Raw genomic sequence first — 17,975 nt, 5'->3', positions numbered from 1 at the left:
TACTAGAAACATCCAGGCAGGTGTGCTGAGGTAAGTTGGAGCTAAACCCTGCAGGGACACCGGCCCTCCAGGATCGGGATTGGTAACCCCTGGTGTAGACTGTGTAGTTTGTAGTAAATTTAAAATGTGACCGTCCATATAAAACACAAAAAGGAAACTGTCATATATAATTAATAGAGATGTGTTGGGATTTATTAGAGCTGAAGCTGCAGTTCTGCTCTTTCATCAGGTCTTTCACAATGCAGAGACTGGAGCTGTCTGTTAAAAACCGTTTCATTCGCAACCCGTGTGGAGAAACACACACACACACACACACACACACATAAAAACCTTCAGTGTGTGTGTTTGTAGAGCTGCTGCAGGGTTATCAATGATGTCGAGTCTCCATCAGGATCATCAGGTGAGCTGGAAATGCTGTTCTTACTCAGAGTTTTAGTCTTGCTTCTGGTCAAAAATATCAACAAACTCTTAAATCAAGACGCATTTTATAGACAAATACAAAATATTGTGATGTTCCCTGCTGAAAAATCCAGCTTAAACCAGCCTAGGCTGGTTTTAGAGGGGTTTTGGCCACTTCCAGGCTGGTTTCCAGCCATTTCCAGCCTGGTCTTAGCTGGTCAGGCTGGGAGATGACCAGCTTAAACCAGCTTGACCCGCCTAGCCAAGCTGGGAGTCCAGCCAAAACCAGCTATATCTAGCTTAAACCAGGCTGGTCAAGCTGGTTTTAGCTGGATTTGGCTTGTCATTTTCCAGCCTGACCAGCTAAGACCAGGCTGGAAATGGCCAAAACCCCTCTAGAACCAGGCTGGTCAACCAGCTAAAACCAGTCAACCAGCCTAGGCTGGTTTAAGCTGGATTTTTCAGTTGGGTTTTTAGAAATAATGAGTCAAAATAAGTGAGTTTTCCTTTAAAACAAGCAAAATAGTCTTGTTTTTGTCTTTGAAATATCATTAATTGGCTTGTTTTAAGGAAAAAGACTTCACGTTGACTCAATATTTCTGAAAACAGCACTATAATTCTGTTCTTGTCTAGAAAAAGCTTCTTGATTTAGGAGTTTTTAGATATTTGGATCAGAAACAAGCCAGAAGTCATGTGTAGAGTGTGTAAGAGCAGTGTTTATGTGCACATCTTCACATCTCTGACTGTCCTGCAGACGCTCAGACACAGGAAACTCACTGATGAGGATGATGATGATGGTGAAGGGAGGAGTGTGGTGAAGCTCCAGAGTAAATGGAACACCGTCCGTAAGTAGAGCTGATGTTTACACTCTTACAGCGCACGCGTTCACTCTTGCACACACACACACACACACACACACACACACCCAGAGCATCAGGTCATGTCCTGCATGTATGTCCTGGACTGTTCACTTTTTATTCATCAAAGTATATATTTTCCACATATTTTGCTAAATTATTTGTGTGTGTGTGTGTGTGTCTGTGTGTATGCATATTTCTGTCTGTGTTTGTGTGTGTGTATGCATTTGTATGTCTGTGTGTCTGTGTGTGCATGTGTGTATGCATATGTCTGTCTGTGTGTTTGTGTGTGTGAGTGTGTGTTTGCATGCATATGTATGTGTATGTGTGCGTGTGTGTGTGTGCGTGCATGTGTGTATATGCATATGTCTGTGTGTATATATGCATGTGTGTGTGTATGCATGTGTGTGTGTGTGTGTGTGTGTGTGTGTGTGTGTGTGTGTATGCATATGTCTGTGTGTGTGCATATGTGTGTGTGTGTGTATGTGTGTCTGTGTGTATGCATATTTCTGTTTGTGTGTGTGTTTGTGTGTGTGTATGCATATGTCTGTCTGTGTGTTTGTGTGTGTGTGTGTGTGTGTGTTTATGCATGCATATGTATGTGTGTGTGTGCGTGCGTGCATGTGTGTATATGCATATGTCTGTGTGTGTGTGTATACATGCATGTGGGTGTATGCATGTTTGTGTGTGTGTGCACGCGCATGTGTGTATATGCAAATGTCTGTGTGTGTGTGTGCATGTGTGTATATATGCATGTATGTGTGTATGCATATGTATGTCTGTGTGCGTGCATGTGTGTATATGCATATGTCCGTGTGTGTATGTGTGTGTGTAAATGCATATATACGTTTGTATGTATGTGTGCATGTGTGTGTACATATGTGCGTGCACATGTGTTCATGCATGTGTGTGTGTGTGTGTGCGCATGTATGTGTGTGTGTTTGTATGTGTGTGTGTATATGCTTATGTATGTGTGCACGCATGTGTATGTGCATGTGTGCACATGTATGTACGTGTGTGTGTGTGTATGTATGTGTGCATATGTCTGTGTGTGTATGTGTGCATGCATGTGTGTATATGTCTGTGTGTGTATGTGTGTGCTTGTATGTGTGCATGCATGTGTGTATATGTCTGTGTGTGTATGTGTGTGCTTGTATGTGTGCATGCATGTGTTTATATGTGTGTATATGCATATGTATGTGCGCATGTGTGTTTGTACACATGTTTGTGCGTGCATATGCTTTTGTGTGTTTGTGTGTGTGTGTATGTAGACCTGTCAGGGGTGTGTGTGTTGTTGACTGTCTCCCTCATCAAGTTGCTGGATGCCTGCCACTCCTCCTCCTCCTCCTGGGTTCTGCTCAGCTCTGGATCCTCCATCTGGGACTGGTGGTCAGTGTGTGTGCTGCTGTCCTTTACTGTCCTGCAGGTGGCGCTCTATTATTTACCTGTTGGACAGGTGAGTCCACACACACACACACACAGACACACACACTGCTCTAGTGTGTTGGATCAGTCTGGGTTATTGAGTCTGTGCTTGTGTACATGCAGGAGACAGAAGGGAAGATCGGCCCGAACGGAAAACCGTTAAAATACAAACTCAATGGTACAAGAAACACACACACACACACACCACTGAAGGACCACTACATCCTGAAGAACTGTCATAACTGTATAGTGTGTGTGTGCGCGCGTGTGTGTGCTTGTATGTGTAGGTCTGTGTGCATTCTCTGTGACCCTCCTCCTGCTGCTGGGTGTGTGGTTCTGTGGTGTTCTGCGTGCCGCTGCCGTCAGTGAGCGGGTCTTCTCTCTGATCAGCGCTGGAGCCGCCGTCGCTCTGATGCTCAGCTTGATGCTGTTCCTGAGCCCTCCACACACACACTCCTGCACACATGTACATTACGACCACACAGGTACAGCTGCGCATACACACACACGCACACACACACAAATACATATACAAGCTTGCACATATCATCTGTGTGTGTTCTTCAGCAAAGCCGCTGCTGCAGTTTGTTCTGGGCCAGAAAATGGATCCTCGTCTCGGCCTCATCGATGTCAAACACTTCGTGATGGTCAGGATTGGGTTCATTGGCTGGGTGAGTGTGTGTGTGAACGCTTCTTCTTCTCAATCAAGTGTGCAAATGGTTTATCTGAATCTAGGGTATGCAAATGATTCTTCTGAATCAAATGTGTGCAAACGATTCTCCTGAATCGTGTGTGTGCGAACGATTCTTCTGAATCGAGTGTGTGCAAATGATTCTTCTGAACGGAGTGTGTGCAAATGATTCTTCTGAATTGAGTGTGTGCAGATGGTTCTTCTGAATCGAGTGTGTGCAAATGGTTCCTCTGAATCGAGTGTGTGCAAACGGTTCTTTTGAATTGAGTGTGTGCAAAGGATTCTTCTGAATTGAGTGTGTGCAAACAATTCTTCTAAATCGATTGTGTGCCAATGATTCTTCTGAATGGAGTTTGTGCAAATGATTCTTCTGAATCGAGTGTGTGCAGTTCTTCTAAATCGATTGTGTGCCAATGATTCTTCTGAATGGAGTTTGTGCAAATGATTCTTCTGAATCGAGTGTGTGCAGTTCTTCTAAATGGAGTGTGTGCAAATGATTCTTTTGAATGGAGTGTGCGCAAATGATTCTTCTGAATGGAGTGTGTGCAAATTATTATTCTGAATCAAGTGTGTGCAAATGATTCTTCTGAATGGAGTTTGTGCAAATGATTCTTCTGAATCGAGTGTGTGCAAATGATTCTTCTGAATTGAGTGTGTGTGAGTGGTTTATCAAAACCGAGTGTTTACAGGTGTGTGTGTGTGTGTGTGTGTGTGTGTGTGTGCAGGCAGTGATGAATGTGCTGTATCTGCTGTCAGCTGTAGAGATGGAGGGATCTGTTTCTCTCTCTCTGCTGCTCGTCGTTCTCTTCCAGCTCATCTATATTCTGGACTTCCTTATTGACGAGGTCAGTTATGCAGAGCTGTGTGTGTGTGTGTGTGTGTGTGTGATGTACTTAAATGTGTCCCCTCTGCTGTGTGTGTGATGTGCTGATATATTAATTAGGGATCAGTGTTGACCACTAAAGAGTTCACAGAGGAGCCCATCGGCTTCATCATGATTCTGGGCGAGTTCATCTGGATCCCGTTCTTCTCCAATCTTCCTGTTTACTTCCTGCTTCAGAGGCCCAATCACATCCACTTCCTGTCCGCCGTGCCCATCTGCCTGCTGTTCGGTGAGAACAATGTTCATTAATTAGAGTCTGCTCTGAATCACTTTAATGAGTCGTTTAATTTCCTGATCTACTTCAACACAATCAAAGCAGCTCATTTGCATAATGCATGCCCACAACACTCTCAAGTGGGCATTTTTCAAAAATCCAATCAAAACTGACTGGGCCAGCTGACCAACCAATCAGAGCAGAGTTGACTTATAGAGGGGGAGGGGCTTAAGCTCCAAACTGATTCATATTTCAATTAATCAATAATACATATTTAATGCAAACCTGTTTTAGGGGACTCCAGCACAACATTAGGACACTTTAAAATATCATGTAGACACCTGTGATTATAATGTAGTGATCATTATTTACTGACAGGTGTTGGCTTCCTGATTTACTACCTGTCCAACGAGCAGAAAGATGGTTTCCGCAAAAATCCAGATGATCCGGCATACGCTGGTATGTGCATCGTCTTCATATTCTCATCCTGATTCATGTTTGTTCCATTTAAACACAAATGCAGATCAAGAACTGAACTTTATTCACTCCTAACTTGATTTATTCACACATAGAAATCTGAAATATGGCAATATATGCTAATTACAAATAGAACAATCAATATTTGGATATCACATATATTAAATATGTCATTCATGCAACATATATTTCAAAATTTGGCAAAAGGACACACATATATATATATATATATATATATATATATATATATATATATATATATATATATATATATATATATATATATATGTATATTTTTTTTTCTTGAATTACAAATATATACATATACAGTGCAGTGAGATATAACAGCTATAATGTTATATATGTGTTCATATTTGTACAAAGAATATGTAAATGTCCATTTTTGCAATATGTCTAAATGTGTTGCATATGACGCATATATATGTTAAATCCTAAATGATCTTGTATGTTACTTGTAATTTGCATATATTTCCATGTATCAGATTTAGGATGCGTGTGTGTGCGCAGGTGTAATAGCAATCTCTGTCTCTCCTGAAGGTCTGAGCACAATCCGCAGCCCATCAGGAAAGAGTCTCTTGGTGTCGGGATGGTTCGGATGGGTTCGACACCCTAACTATCTAGGAGACGTGATGATGATGTTGGCCTGGTGTCTGCCCTGCGGTACGTCTGTGTTTATCAGCAATCCCTGCAGCTGGGAAAACGGTCAGAATATTCATCTTGAAAGCTTTTATCAGACTGCTGGCTGGATTACCTAAGAATTGTTATCATTTACTAATTACAAATTACATGACAAGACATGTAGTTGGCAATATAATCTGTAAAATTACACATTTATGGTACTGTAATCTGACTACTTTTGGATTACATTTAGATTACTTTTAATATGCATTTATGGTAATGTAATCTGACTACTTTTGGATTACATTTAGATTACTTTTATTATGCATTTATAGTTATGCAGAGTACTTTTAGATCACATTTGGATTACTTTTATTATATATTTAGGGTAACGTAAGCAGAGTACTTTTGGATTACATTTAGATTACTTTTATTATACATTTATATTTATGCAATCCAAGTACTTTTGGATTACATTTAGATTATATTATTATACATTTATGGTAATGTAATCTGATTACTTTTGGATTACTTTTATTATATATTTAGGGTAACGTAAGCAGAGTACTTTTGGATTACATTTAGATTACTTTTATGGTAACATAATCTGACTAAAGAAGGATTGCAATCAGATTACATTTAATACACAATTGGGGTAATAATCTGACTACTTTTGGATTTAACTACTTTCATGATAATGTAATCTGATTACTTTTGATTACATTTAGATTACTTTTATTACATATTACTTTTATTAAACACAATTTGACTGCTTTTGGATTATATTTATCATATATTTAGGGTAACGTAATCAAAGTACTTTTGGATTACATTTAGATTATTTCATTACACATTTAGTTTAACACAAGTTAACTACTTTTGGATTACTTTAATTAGCAATTTTTGATACATTAATCTGACTACTTTTGAATTACATTTAGATTATATTTATTGCAATTTTATGGCACTGTAATCTGATTACTTGGATTACATTTAGATTACTTTTTATTATATATTTATGGTAATGTAATCTGGCTGCTTTTGGATTGCATTTATATTACTTTTATAATACATTTAGGGTAATGTAAGCAGATTACTTTTGGATTTCTTTTACTAGCAATTTATGATACATCAATCTGGCTACTTTTGGATTACATTTAGATTATATTTATTACACATTTATGGTAATGTAATCTGGCTACTTTTGGATTACATGTGATTACTTTTATTATACAATTAGTGTAATGCAGAGTATTTTGGATTACATTTAATTACCTTTATTATACATTTAGGGTAATGTAATCTGACTACTTTTGGATTACATTTAGATTACTTTTATTATATATATAGGGTAATGTAATCTGGCTACTTTTGTATTACTTTTAAATTACTTTTATTATACATTTATGTAAACATAATTTGACTGCTTTTGTATTATATGTATTATATATTTAGGGTAACATAATCAGAGTACTTTTGGATTACATTTAGATTTTTTCATTACACATTTAGTTTAACACAAGTTAACTACTTTTGAATTATTCATTCATGTTCTGCCGCTTTTCCGGGGCCGGGTCGTGGGGGCAGTAGTCTTAGGAGAGAACCCCAGACACTTCCTCCAGCTCCTCTGGGGGGATCCAGAGGCATTCCCAGGGGTTATGATACGTTAATCTGACTACTTTTGGATTACATTTTGTTACTTTTATTGCACTTTTATAGTAATGTAATCTGACTACTTTTGGATTACTTTCATGCTAACCCTCATGACCACATCTATTGAATAATCTTGTGCTATTTTGACTGATAGAAATAAAAATGATCTTTAAACTTTAGAAGCATCGCAAACCTGAAGAATCACTAATGTGTATGACACAATATAAATGCTAAATAAAAGTGAAAATGAACAGCTTACTGCCATTGTGTAAATATGTAATCATGTAATCCATAAAGTAACTGTAATCTGATTACGAGTATTTTAAAAAGTAGTTTACTCAAATTACAAGTACTTGGTTTTTGCAATCTGAGCTAGATCCTCTGCTAACAAGCTCTGCCAGTAAATAAATTACTTACCTGGTTTGTTTTTGTCATCCAGGCTTCACCAGCGTTTTGCCGTATTTGCCAGCGCTGCAGTGCTTTCATTTACTGAGGCAACGAGCCAATGAGATTGAAGAATCCTGCTTGAAGAAGCATGGAGACGCCTGGCGGGAATACTGTCGCCGAGTGCCGTATAAACTGCTGCCCTATATATACTAACTCTCTGATGATGATGTCACAGGATAGTGCTGTAGAAAATCAACCATTTTAATAAATCCATACTTAACATACTGAAGAAAACTGATGATCTGCTATTCTTATCCTAAAGCAGCCATGGCTTTTCTGGATTAAACCCTTTAGACTTTCAGAAAAAAATTAATTAAATATATTTCTCCTGTTCTTAAAGCTTTAATTAGACCAAATAGAAAGAATAAAGGGCGACACCGTGGCTCAGTGGTTAGAAATGTGGCCTTACAGCAAGAAGGTCACTGGTTCGAGTCTCGGCTGGGTCAGTTGGTGTTTCTGTGTGGAGTTTGCATGTTCTCCCCGTGTTGGCGTGGGTTTCCTCCGGGTGCTCCGGTTTCCCCCACAGTCCAAACACATGCGCTATAGGGGAACTGATCCACTACACTGGCCGTAGTGTATGTGTGAGAGTGTGTATGGGTGTTTCCCAGTACTGGGTTGCAGCTGGAAGGGTATCGACTGTGTAAAACATATGCTGGAATATTCCGACCCCTGATAAATAAGGAACTAAGTCGAAGGAGAATTAATGAATGTAAAAGAATAAAAATAATCACTAACCTTCATTTCAGTGGACACCAGGTCAAAACAGCTGCACTTCAAAAACAATAAACCAGCATGAAATTAAAAATAAAATTATACAAGTGGTTGTTCTTTACCTGAAGTGTCTTCTGAAGGTTACAAGCTTGAATAATATAACATTTTAGCTTCAATTTTCAGATATTTCTTTTGTAGACTGCACATTATTAGATCTCACTGTACATTATAACAGAGACGTTCAAATCACCCAAACATAAACATTTCTTAAACACAAAAGAAGATATTTTGAAGAATGTTGGAAGCCTGTAACCATTGACTTCAACAGTATTTGTTTTTTCTTCAGTGGAGATCAACGATTACAGGTTTTAAGCTCTCCTTTAGGGTTCGACAGAAAAAGGAAACTCATAAGAAGTTTGGTGCCACTTGAGGAACAGTAAATAGTGATTATTGTGTGAACATTTACTTTATCTACCCTTTTGGATTTGTTACAGTACATAAGTAGGCCCACATAATCCACAGATTACTTTAGCCCATTATTGAGAGTGTTTGATTACTTATTCAAATATGCGTACAGATATATTTATTCAGTTTATACATTAATTTTAGAAGTTCTATTAACTTGCATGCAAATGTTTATATGATTTATTTACAATACAGCAATATATTCTCTCTTTCAGTAGATATATGATTTGTTCATTAAACAAGAGGATCTAATTGGATTTGCACTGTAAACCCTAAAGTTACAAAGTTATTATTTTGTATTTAGTGTTTTAAGTCTTTAGTTATATACTCCCGAGACCCAAAATCATTCAGCATCAATCCACAAATTTTTTTCCACAAATTTCTGCACAGAGATAGCTAAAATATTGGCCATACATGGCTCTGATGATTAGTAACTGTAATTAGATTACTTTTTAAAAAGTAATCCCTACTTTACCTTTTCAGTAGAAAGGTAATTTAATTAGTTACTAGTTACTTTGTAACTTATTAAAACCAACTGGTCCTGAGAAACACAAAACTGTCTATGCTGAGGGGTCGAGTCTGGAAGGGATACAGCTGTGGATACACACATGAACACATACGCACTCATAAAATGCAATTTATTGGGTAATTTAACTGATAATATGAATAATACTCTGTATAATTACTGTTTTAACATTACTGTGAGGGTTGTGGTGGGTGTGTTGACGTTAATTAAACACAAATAATGGATAAATAATATACAAAATTCTGTATAATTAGCCTATTGTTCTTACATTACTGTGAGAGTTGGGGTAGATGTTAATAAAATACAATTTGATGAGTTATTTAATAAATAATTAATTCTCAGTATTATTTCTGTTTTTTGTTACTATAAAGGGTCGGGACGTAAATAAAAAAAACATGTTATTGAGTTATTTAATAAATATTAATAATACTCGGTATAATGACTGTTTTACATTACTGTGAGGGTTAAGGCAGACGTTAATAAAATACAATCAATGGATAATTCTATAAATAATACTCGTTAACTTCCGACCGCAGCTGTATCCCTTCTAGCAACAACCGTTGAGGAGCAGAGGCGCGGTGTATGATGGGAAATATCAGCCATTTCGCCTCAAACTCTCTTTCAGCAGCTGAAAACGCCGCAGCGGAATAAAACACGCTTCTATATCCGTCAACAGGTGAGTTTCTTTCGGCTACACACTTCACACAGCCCCGGAGATGTTGTCAGGAGTCCACTTCTCGGCAGTCGTTAAAAACAGCATCATTATATTGAGGTAAAACCGCGAAAAGCGCCTCGATCTGGAATGAGGATCTTCGTCGAGCGCGCACTGCGTGTCTTTCGCGTTCATTCGATGAATTAAACTCAATCTCACACTTTTCCTCGCTGTCATTTAGTCAGTAAGCAGTTATAAGTGTGTGCTACTGATGTATGACGGTAGATGTGGTTTATGCTGATGGTAACACGCTTTAAATCGCGTGGTTTGGTCGAAGCGCGTTAAACTGCTATTTTGCCTCTTCTCTTAAATTTCAAGCAGCCATTATGTCATCTTCTGAGAGGGGCGGGGCTAGATCGGCACTCTGAGCGCTGATTGGTGCGGAGTAGCTGAAGCCACGCCTGATTGGTCGATAGAGCCTGTTTATAGGCGGGGAACATGTTGATAGACAGATGTCACTAAAATCCATGGGAAGTCCCGAGAAACTGGTCTGACAATTAATGCAAGTAAAGCGTCAGTGTAAACAAGAGTGAGAACAGCACAGTACACTACTTTACTGTAAAAACACACACTCAAACGCTTTTTAGAATACAATATTTGAACATTTATAACTGCATTTCAGTTCAATATCAACATTTTCTTTAACATTTGTCACCTGAGATGACTTTAAAATGATTTTGTGACCTCTTTTTACCAAACATATAGTGTTATTTGCTTTAAATCTTGCTGTGGAAAATCTGAAAATGCACAGATCTCTTCTAAAATTGTCATCTGAACCATTGAACTTGGTCAATTCTCAAGGGACTGGTTTATTTATTTTTTTACCTGGTTATATCACGTATTTACTCTTTAAATGTGAATTTACAATATACACTTCAGAAATAGTGTCTGGTTATACTACTTAAAAGTGCATTAGAGCATCCCAAATGAAAATTTTAGTCAACAAATAGTATCCATATACAAGAATTGTTTTAAGTATAGTGGTTGTTGCATCGGCACATGCACTCCGGTGCTCATGGCGTCCCGAGTTCGGTTACATTTAAATTATTATTAACTTTCGTTAAAATAATTTGGGTTTATGCATGAAAATCTATTGCGATTTTAATTTTTTACAAATTTTTATTATTATTTTTTTATTGTTGGGTGTCACTCACATGCTAATAGTCATATTTAGGAGTCTAAAAGATATCATCATGCATTACGAATATAGCAAATTACCAAAATAACGAATTACCGACTGATGGCTGATCGTGTGTGTTCTGGGCAAGTGAGCATTGTTATTGTGTTTCATGTATTATTTCATGTCGTGTGTGTGTGTGTGTGTGTGTGTGTGTGTGTGTGTGTGTGTGTGTGTGTGTGTGTGTGTGTTGATTTTCAGGTGAGTGTGTGTCAACATGGCCCGTACTAAGCAAACCGCTCGTAAATCGACTGGAGGAAAAGCTCCTCGTAAGCAGCTGGCGACTAAAGCGGCCCGTAAAAGTGCGCCCTCTACTGGAGGAGTCAAGAAGCCCCATCGCTACAGGTGAAGCTCAGCTGCTATTTCATATTTGATTATCATAATAATCGTCATAATGATGTTGATGCTATTATCATAATAACAATATGGATATTGCATATATTATTATCATGATAACGGTATGGATATTTTATTATTATTATTATCGCCATAGTGATATGGATATTGCATATATTGTCATGATAACGATTATTTTTCTACATGTTGTGCAGTCATAGTCTGTAACACATAGAGCTGTGTTAACACTGTGTGTGTGTGTGTGTGTGTGTGTGTGTGTGCAGGCCCGGGACCGTGGCTCTGCGTGAGATCCGTCGTTATCAGAAGTCCACTGAGCTGCTGATCCGCAAGCTTCCCTTTCAACGTCTGGTTCGAGAGATCGCACAGGACTTCAAGACCGACCTGCGCTTCCAGAGTGCCGCCATCGGAGCCCTGCAGGTCTGACAGACACACATTTGATTTATTTCTTAATTCATATTCATAATGTTTAAAAAAAGACCAAATGTTTGCACAGTTTTTGTTAATCTGAATATATTTCATCTGTTTATTTTAATATCATTACACAAATAAATGATTTCTAGCTATCAAAATCAAATACTTTCTAGGGATATTATCATCAATATCATCATCACATATTGCAGATTTTCCCAGTATCCTGCAGCACTAATAATAACCAATGAATCATGCAGAGCCCCTAGTTTTTCATCATTATTTTGTAATTTGTCGCGATAATGATTTTGTAGTGGTAATTCCCAGAAATTTGCGGACAATTTTGCAGTAAAATATATGTATATTTAAATATAAAAAGTTATGTAAGATACATGTAAGATATACATATAATCTTAAGTTATTTACCATGTTAGGTAGCCTACTATGTTAGGTGTGCAATCTGACACAATGATGCAAATCATAAAAATAAAGCTTCTTTATTTTAGTCTTGTCAAGACAAGATCTAAAACGGTGGGGATTAAGGAAGGCCTAATAACTCTAATTTCTGTGAAACGAACTTGTTTAGGAGTTTAAGCAGGTCATAATATTAGGCACACACATAAAGCACAAATAATGTCCTTCAATTCGGTCAGTGCCGAAGTACACTCGAGTAAATTATGATGAGGATTTTTATGTGTTCACCAGAGGGAATCTGATTAATGTCGGCTCCACATTCAACTATCAGGCACCTGTAGAGTTACAGCATTCGACTAAAATGTATGCAAATAAAATGGAGCTGGTGCTTTTTAATTATAATGAGGGTGAATGAAAGTCAAACTGTTGAGCGTCTGACAAAGAAGTGCCCTTCTGAATCCAACCCGCAGGATGCCTTATGGTGTCCATGTAAACGTACTCGATGCTCGACTCAACCACACCGTCAGGGCTCTGCGAACTTGGCTTTGCGAAGCAGGATTTACTGTATGTACGACAAAGGCAAGTAGGCTATCACTCACGCTTACCGACAGTGGAAGAGGATTTACAGTTAGTGCAGAGCTGCAGTCTCAGCGGCGGAGGCTGGAAGCTGGGTCTCAGAGAAGACTCATCTGTCCCTGGAGCGTCACAGGAATCAGTCTCATGCTCTCCACTCCTCCATGACCACCACAGCCGCTGCTCAGGATACGGCCTGGTCCAGGATTATAGAATCCTTAAGATCATCTCGTCGCTAGACTTGAATCAAATCAGTAGCGCTGCATAGTCTGAAAGCCTCGGGATGAGTATCCCCAGATGAAAATAGAGAATAATTAGCATAGCTGCTGTTCATAGTGTATATAAACGAGATGCAGAAACCTGTGTGGAAGCCCACTAAGTGAGGCACTGAGTGTATGCTTTACTAAAAAGATAGGTTTTTAATCTAGTTTTGAATTGTGAGAGTGTGTCTGAGCCTCGGATGTTATCATGTAGGCTATTTCAGAGTTTAGGAGCCATAAATGAGACTTGTCACTCAAGTGTCAGGACAGAGCAGACCGGATAGATCAGAAAACAGCACAATTAGTAGAGATGATTTCGCTTGTAAATTTCCCCACCTCTCCTCAGCGCACTCAATGCAGACTGAGAATGCAGCGTCGCAACCGGAAGTGACGTAACGCCAAACAAATAAAACTATTTTCAATAAACAACACAAAAAAAAGTAAAACCTAAATCAAACATATTTCTAAACAAATTGATGCAAAACAAAACACAAAAATTAAAAGGAGGGGCTATTAGTGACATACATTAATAAACTCTCAACACCCGTCACATTAGCTGTATATTTATGTTCCACTGTATTATACGCACTTTAAACGCAGCAAGTAATATGTGAATGATGTTTGCACATGCATTATAATTATGGCTCGCGGGAGGGGGTGCGAGTGAATTGATTGCGAGGGCGCTGGGGAGATGTCATTTTTTGATGCATACGATGCGTTATACATTGTCAAACAATAAATTGCAAACTGAAATAAATATGATGTGATTATTATATGGTTTAGAATTTTATGTTTTATCAGATTATTTACATTTTTTGCAATTATTTTGCATTTAGGCAAGAATTTTGCAGGATCAAAAAAATGTCCGACTTTTTCTTGGTTTTGCGTTGGATTCAGCGATTTACGGAATCGTGAAAAACTAGGGCGTCTGATATGACAGTATCTCTGAAACTCAAATCGTTTTTGTGGTCATGTGACTCATGTCTGTGTGTGTGTGTTTCAGGAGGCCAGCGAGGCGTATCTGGTGGGTCTGTTCGAGGACACTAACCTGTGTGCCATCCATGCCAAGCGTGTGACCATCATGCCCAAAGACATCCAGCTGGCGCGCCGCATCCGCGGAGAACGAGCCTGAGTCTCTCTCTCTCTCTCTCTCTGTGTGTGTGTCTCCTCTTTATATTAGTGTTGTTTTTGTGCTCCTCCTCTTCTCAGTACAGGAGCTTTGGCCCTCAGGATGATAAACTACAGACACTGAACATCACTTCTGCTCTTTATTCTGAATACAACGGACTGGTTTCAGGTGCTAAACTCCTCACTGGATGCGTGCGAAACATCATGTATCGTTCGAGTGCTTGTATTTGATTTATTCTCCTTTTGTTTTTCCTGAGAAGCACAGATCGGCATCTGCGATCTCAGCGATGCATTCTGGGATTGTGTCCCGCTTGTGATTTTGATGTTGGTTTTGTTTGTGTGTTATCGATGAGCATATGATGTAGCAGCAGACGACAGACTGTATCTGTTTTATACCATTTGATATATTTCTTCTTGAGTTGTTTAGTGAGAGATTATGTAGGTAGACACTCGCTCAGGTTTTTTCTACACCCTTTCATGGTTTTTATCACGAGGTGATCATGTTTGCTTTGTTTTTGTATGTGTGTAAGTCTAAAAAACTTTGTACTACACGAATAGGGAATTGAACAATAAATTGGTGTTGAACTGTTATTCAGTGCTGTCTTTTACGCAGGATTACACCTCATTCATTTTTCTCTTGGCTTAGTCTCTTTATTATTCAGGGGTTGCCACAGCGGAATGAACCACCAACTATCATTCATTCATTTTCTATTGGGCTTATTCCATTTGTTATTCAGGGGTTGCAACAGCTGAATGAACTGCCAACTATCATTCGTTCATTTACCTTTTGGCTTAGTCCCTTTATTAATCAGGGGTTGCCACAGCGGAATGAACCACCAACTATCATTCATTTTCTATTGGGCTTATTCCCTTTGTTATTCAGCGGTTGCCACAACGGAATGAACCACCAACTATCATTCATTCATTTTTTTTCTTGGCTTAGTCCCTTTATTAATCAGTAGTCGCCACAGCGGAATGAACCACCAACTATCATTCATTCATTTTTTTCTTGGCTTAGTCCCTTTATTAATAAGGGGTTGCCACAGCGGAATGAACCACCAACTATCATTCATTCATTTTCTATTGGGCTTATTCCATTTGTTATTCAGGGGTTGCAACAGCTGAATGAACTGCCAACTATCATTCGTTCATTTACCTTTTGGCTTATTCCCTTTATTAATCAGGGGTTGCCACAGCGGAATGAACCACCAACTATCATTCATTTTCTATTGGGCTTATTCCCTTTGTTATTCAGCGGTTGCCACAACGGAATGAACCACCAACTATCATTCATTCATTTTTTTTCTTGGCTTAGTCCCTTTATTAATCAGTAGTCGCCACAGCGGAATGAACCACCAACTATCATTCATTCATTTTTTTCTTGGCTTAGTCCCTTTATTAATCAGGGGTTGCCACAGCGGAATGAACCACCAACTATCATTCATTCATTTTCTATTGGGCTTATTCCCTTTGTTATTCAGGGGTTGCCACAACGGAATGAACCACCAACTATCATTCATTCATTTTTTTTCTTGGCTTAGTCCCTTTATTAATCAGTAGTCGCCACAGCGGAATGAACCACCAACTATCATTCATTCATTTTTTTCTTGGCTTAGTCCCTTTATTAATCAGGGGTCGCCACAGTGGAATGATCCACCAACTTATCCAGCATATGTTTCATGCCGCGGATGCCCTTCCAGCTGTAACCTATCACTGGAAAACACCCATACACTCATTCACACACATACACTACGGACAATGTATCTTACCCAATTCCCCTATCACGCATGTGTTTGGACTTTGTGGGAAACCAGAGCACCCAGAGGAAACCCACGCCAACACGGGGAGAACATGCAAACTCCACACAGACATGACAACTGAACTGACCCAGCTGAGGCTCGAACCAGCGACCTTGCTGTGAGGCGATCGTGCTACCCACTGCGCCACCGAGATGCCCTTCTGAGGTTTATGTTCCAGCCCCAGCTGATTGGAAAGTGTTTGCATGAACACACCCCTGAGTGCAGGATGAGTGCTCAAAATGTTGGTTGTTTGTTTCCACACCAAAAACAATATTTAACAAACAGGATTACACCTCTAATAATGAAAAGTAATTTCAATGTTAACAGTAAGAACAAATATTTAAATATTGTTTAAAATGTAATTAAATAAATATAAAATGAGGTTTGAATTAGTTACAATAACAAAAATAAATAAAATAGGAATAGGTTTAAATTGCTTTGACAGCATTAAATTAACTATTAGAAACACATTTTATTTAATATTTTACAAATTATATAAATGAAATACAAATTCGTTACCATAAAGCAATTAAAAACAACACAAAAACACTAAATGTATTTCTACAATGTAAATAGGCAATTATAAAACGGTGTCAACTTATTCAGTGCTCTTTTTAACAGGATTACACCTCTAATAATGTAAAATAAAGACTGCTTTAACTTATAAAATCCTATAATTTTATTATAATTATTCAAAAATGAAATTTGAATATAAATAGTAGAAAATGAAAACATTAAAACGAAGTAAAACGATAAGGATAAATTAAATGAACAAACATATACATGTAAAATACATGATTACACTTTATATGATATACCAGAAACTAAATATTTTTAATAGTTTACACATAATTCCAATATTATTTTTATGACAGTAAATTGTGTTTATGGGTGAACATATGTAGCTGTATATTAAACTTAATGTTGGGTGTCAGACCCTTGTAAATCATAATGAATGATGAAAACTGTAAATGACCATAATAATAAATTACCAGCTTATCGCGTGTCTGCTGTCCGGCGGTGATGGCGTGTTTACTGTCTGATATTATGACTGAGATCTAAATATTATGAACTATCAAGCATGAATGTGTCGTGTTTTGGTGAGCGCCGCGTTGCATTGTGGGAGCCGCTGATTGGCGCATTTCCGCTGCCATTGTGCGCGAGAGACGGTAAATAACACTGAAGCTCAAGTAAAAACACTCAGAAAAACACCTTCAGCGCAGGTAAGATCAATATAGGAGTGTGAATGGGGAAAAGTGTAAGATTTGGCGGCTGTTTAAGTCAGAAAAGCGCAAGAATCTGCGCTTCTCTGTGTGATTTTGCGTGTTTTCGGTTTCTGTGAGAGAAACTGAAGCGCGCGCTGCTCGAGATCCAAACATAAAACACACGGACATTCAAAAACGCTAAAAACACACACAAAAGCCTCGTGTCCTGCTGTAAACAGGTGAAAACGTTTCCCCAGTGTCTCCTCTTTTGTGTTCGGGTGCGGCTACCGGGAATAAATCGGTGTTTCGCGGTGAAATTGTCGAAGTTTAGTCGTTTGTTCGCATCTTTTCTGCCTCAGTTTTCGGTGCGCATCAAACAGGCGCCATGATGTTCGCAGCTGAGGGGCGGAGCTTGCGCTGACCGTCTGCTCGATTTCTTGCGAAATGATTAGTCGGCCTATGAATATTAATATCAGAGGATGGGCTTAGAGAGTCGATTGACAAGACGAACTCGCTGTTTGAAGCGCTTAGAAACCTAAATATGTTTATCAGGTA

General features: G+C 38.4%; 3 protein-coding genes across 3 annotated transcripts in view; all 3 read left to right on the top strand.

Moving 5' to 3' along the window:
* The first annotated feature begins 355 nt into the window (after positions 1 to 355).
* Positions 356 to 7,919, top strand: si:ch1073-429i10.1. The gene is made up of 11 exons (XM_002664757.8): positions 356 to 400; positions 1,154 to 1,244; positions 2,528 to 2,712; positions 2,805 to 2,859; positions 2,969 to 3,166; positions 3,249 to 3,352; positions 4,098 to 4,217; positions 4,316 to 4,484; positions 4,848 to 4,928; positions 5,505 to 5,627; positions 7,678 to 7,919. The coding sequence occupies exons 1-11, from the start codon at positions 371 to 373 to the stop codon at positions 7,836 to 7,838; spliced, it is 1,317 nt and encodes a 438-aa protein (XP_002664803.1). The 5' UTR covers positions 356 to 370; the 3' UTR covers positions 7,839 to 7,919.
* Positions 7,920 to 9,938: 2,019 nt separating this feature from the next.
* h3f3b.1 (H3 histone, family 3B.1) lies at positions 9,939 to 15,007 on the top strand. Its single transcript, NM_001017599.2, has 4 exons — positions 9,939 to 10,063; positions 11,478 to 11,621; positions 11,897 to 12,050; positions 14,292 to 15,007. Exons 2-4 carry the CDS (start codon positions 11,494 to 11,496, stop codon positions 14,418 to 14,420), a joined length of 411 nt encoding a protein of 136 aa, NP_001017599.1. The 5' UTR covers positions 9,939 to 10,063; positions 11,478 to 11,493; the 3' UTR covers positions 14,421 to 15,007.
* Positions 15,008 to 17,338: 2,331 nt separating this feature from the next.
* Positions 17,339 to 17,975, top strand: part of si:ch1073-429i10.3 — a 6,891-nt gene continuing 6,254 nt past the window's right edge. The window contains exon 1 of the mRNA NM_001366916.1: positions 17,339 to 17,438. The gene's annotated coding sequence lies outside the window, so the exon portion shown is untranslated. The remainder of the gene's footprint in view (positions 17,439 to 17,975) is intronic.

The sequence above is a fragment of the Danio rerio genome, chromosome 15 (assembly GCF_049306965.1).
Source record: "Danio rerio strain Tuebingen ecotype United States chromosome 15, GRCz12tu, whole genome shotgun sequence".
In the NCBI taxonomy this organism is placed as follows: Eukaryota; Metazoa; Chordata; class Actinopteri; order Cypriniformes; family Danionidae; genus Danio; species Danio rerio.
Note: the sequence above shows the minus strand (reverse complement) of the source record. Positions and strands in the feature narration are given on the sequence as shown.

What these genes read in the sequence shown, in the direction of transcription:
- h3f3b.1 (NM_001017599.2), top strand. Translation starts at nt 11,494, where the DNA reads ATGGCCCGTACTAAGCAAACCGCTCGTAAATCGACTGGAGGAAAAGCT. An exon ending in AAGAAGCCCCATCGCTACAG is followed by an intron (nt 11,622 to 11,896) that starts GTGAAGCTCAGC and finishes GTGTGTGTGCAG; the next exon opens with GCCCGGGACCGTGGCTCTGC. An exon ending in CCGCCATCGGAGCCCTGCAG is followed by an intron (nt 12,051 to 14,291) that starts GTCTGACAGACA and finishes TGTGTGTTTCAG; the next exon opens with GAGGCCAGCGAGGCGTATCT.
- si:ch1073-429i10.1 (XM_002664757.8), top strand. Translation starts at nt 371, where the DNA reads ATGATGTCGAGTCTCCATCAGGATCATCAG. An exon ending in GAGTAAATGGAACACCGTCC is followed by an intron (nt 1,245 to 2,527) that starts GTAAGTAGAGCT and finishes GTGTGTATGTAG; the next exon opens with ACCTGTCAGGGGTGTGTGTG. An exon ending in GGATTGGGTTCATTGGCTGG is followed by an intron (nt 3,353 to 4,097) that starts GTGAGTGTGTGT and finishes GTGTGTGTGCAG; the next exon opens with GCAGTGATGAATGTGCTGTA.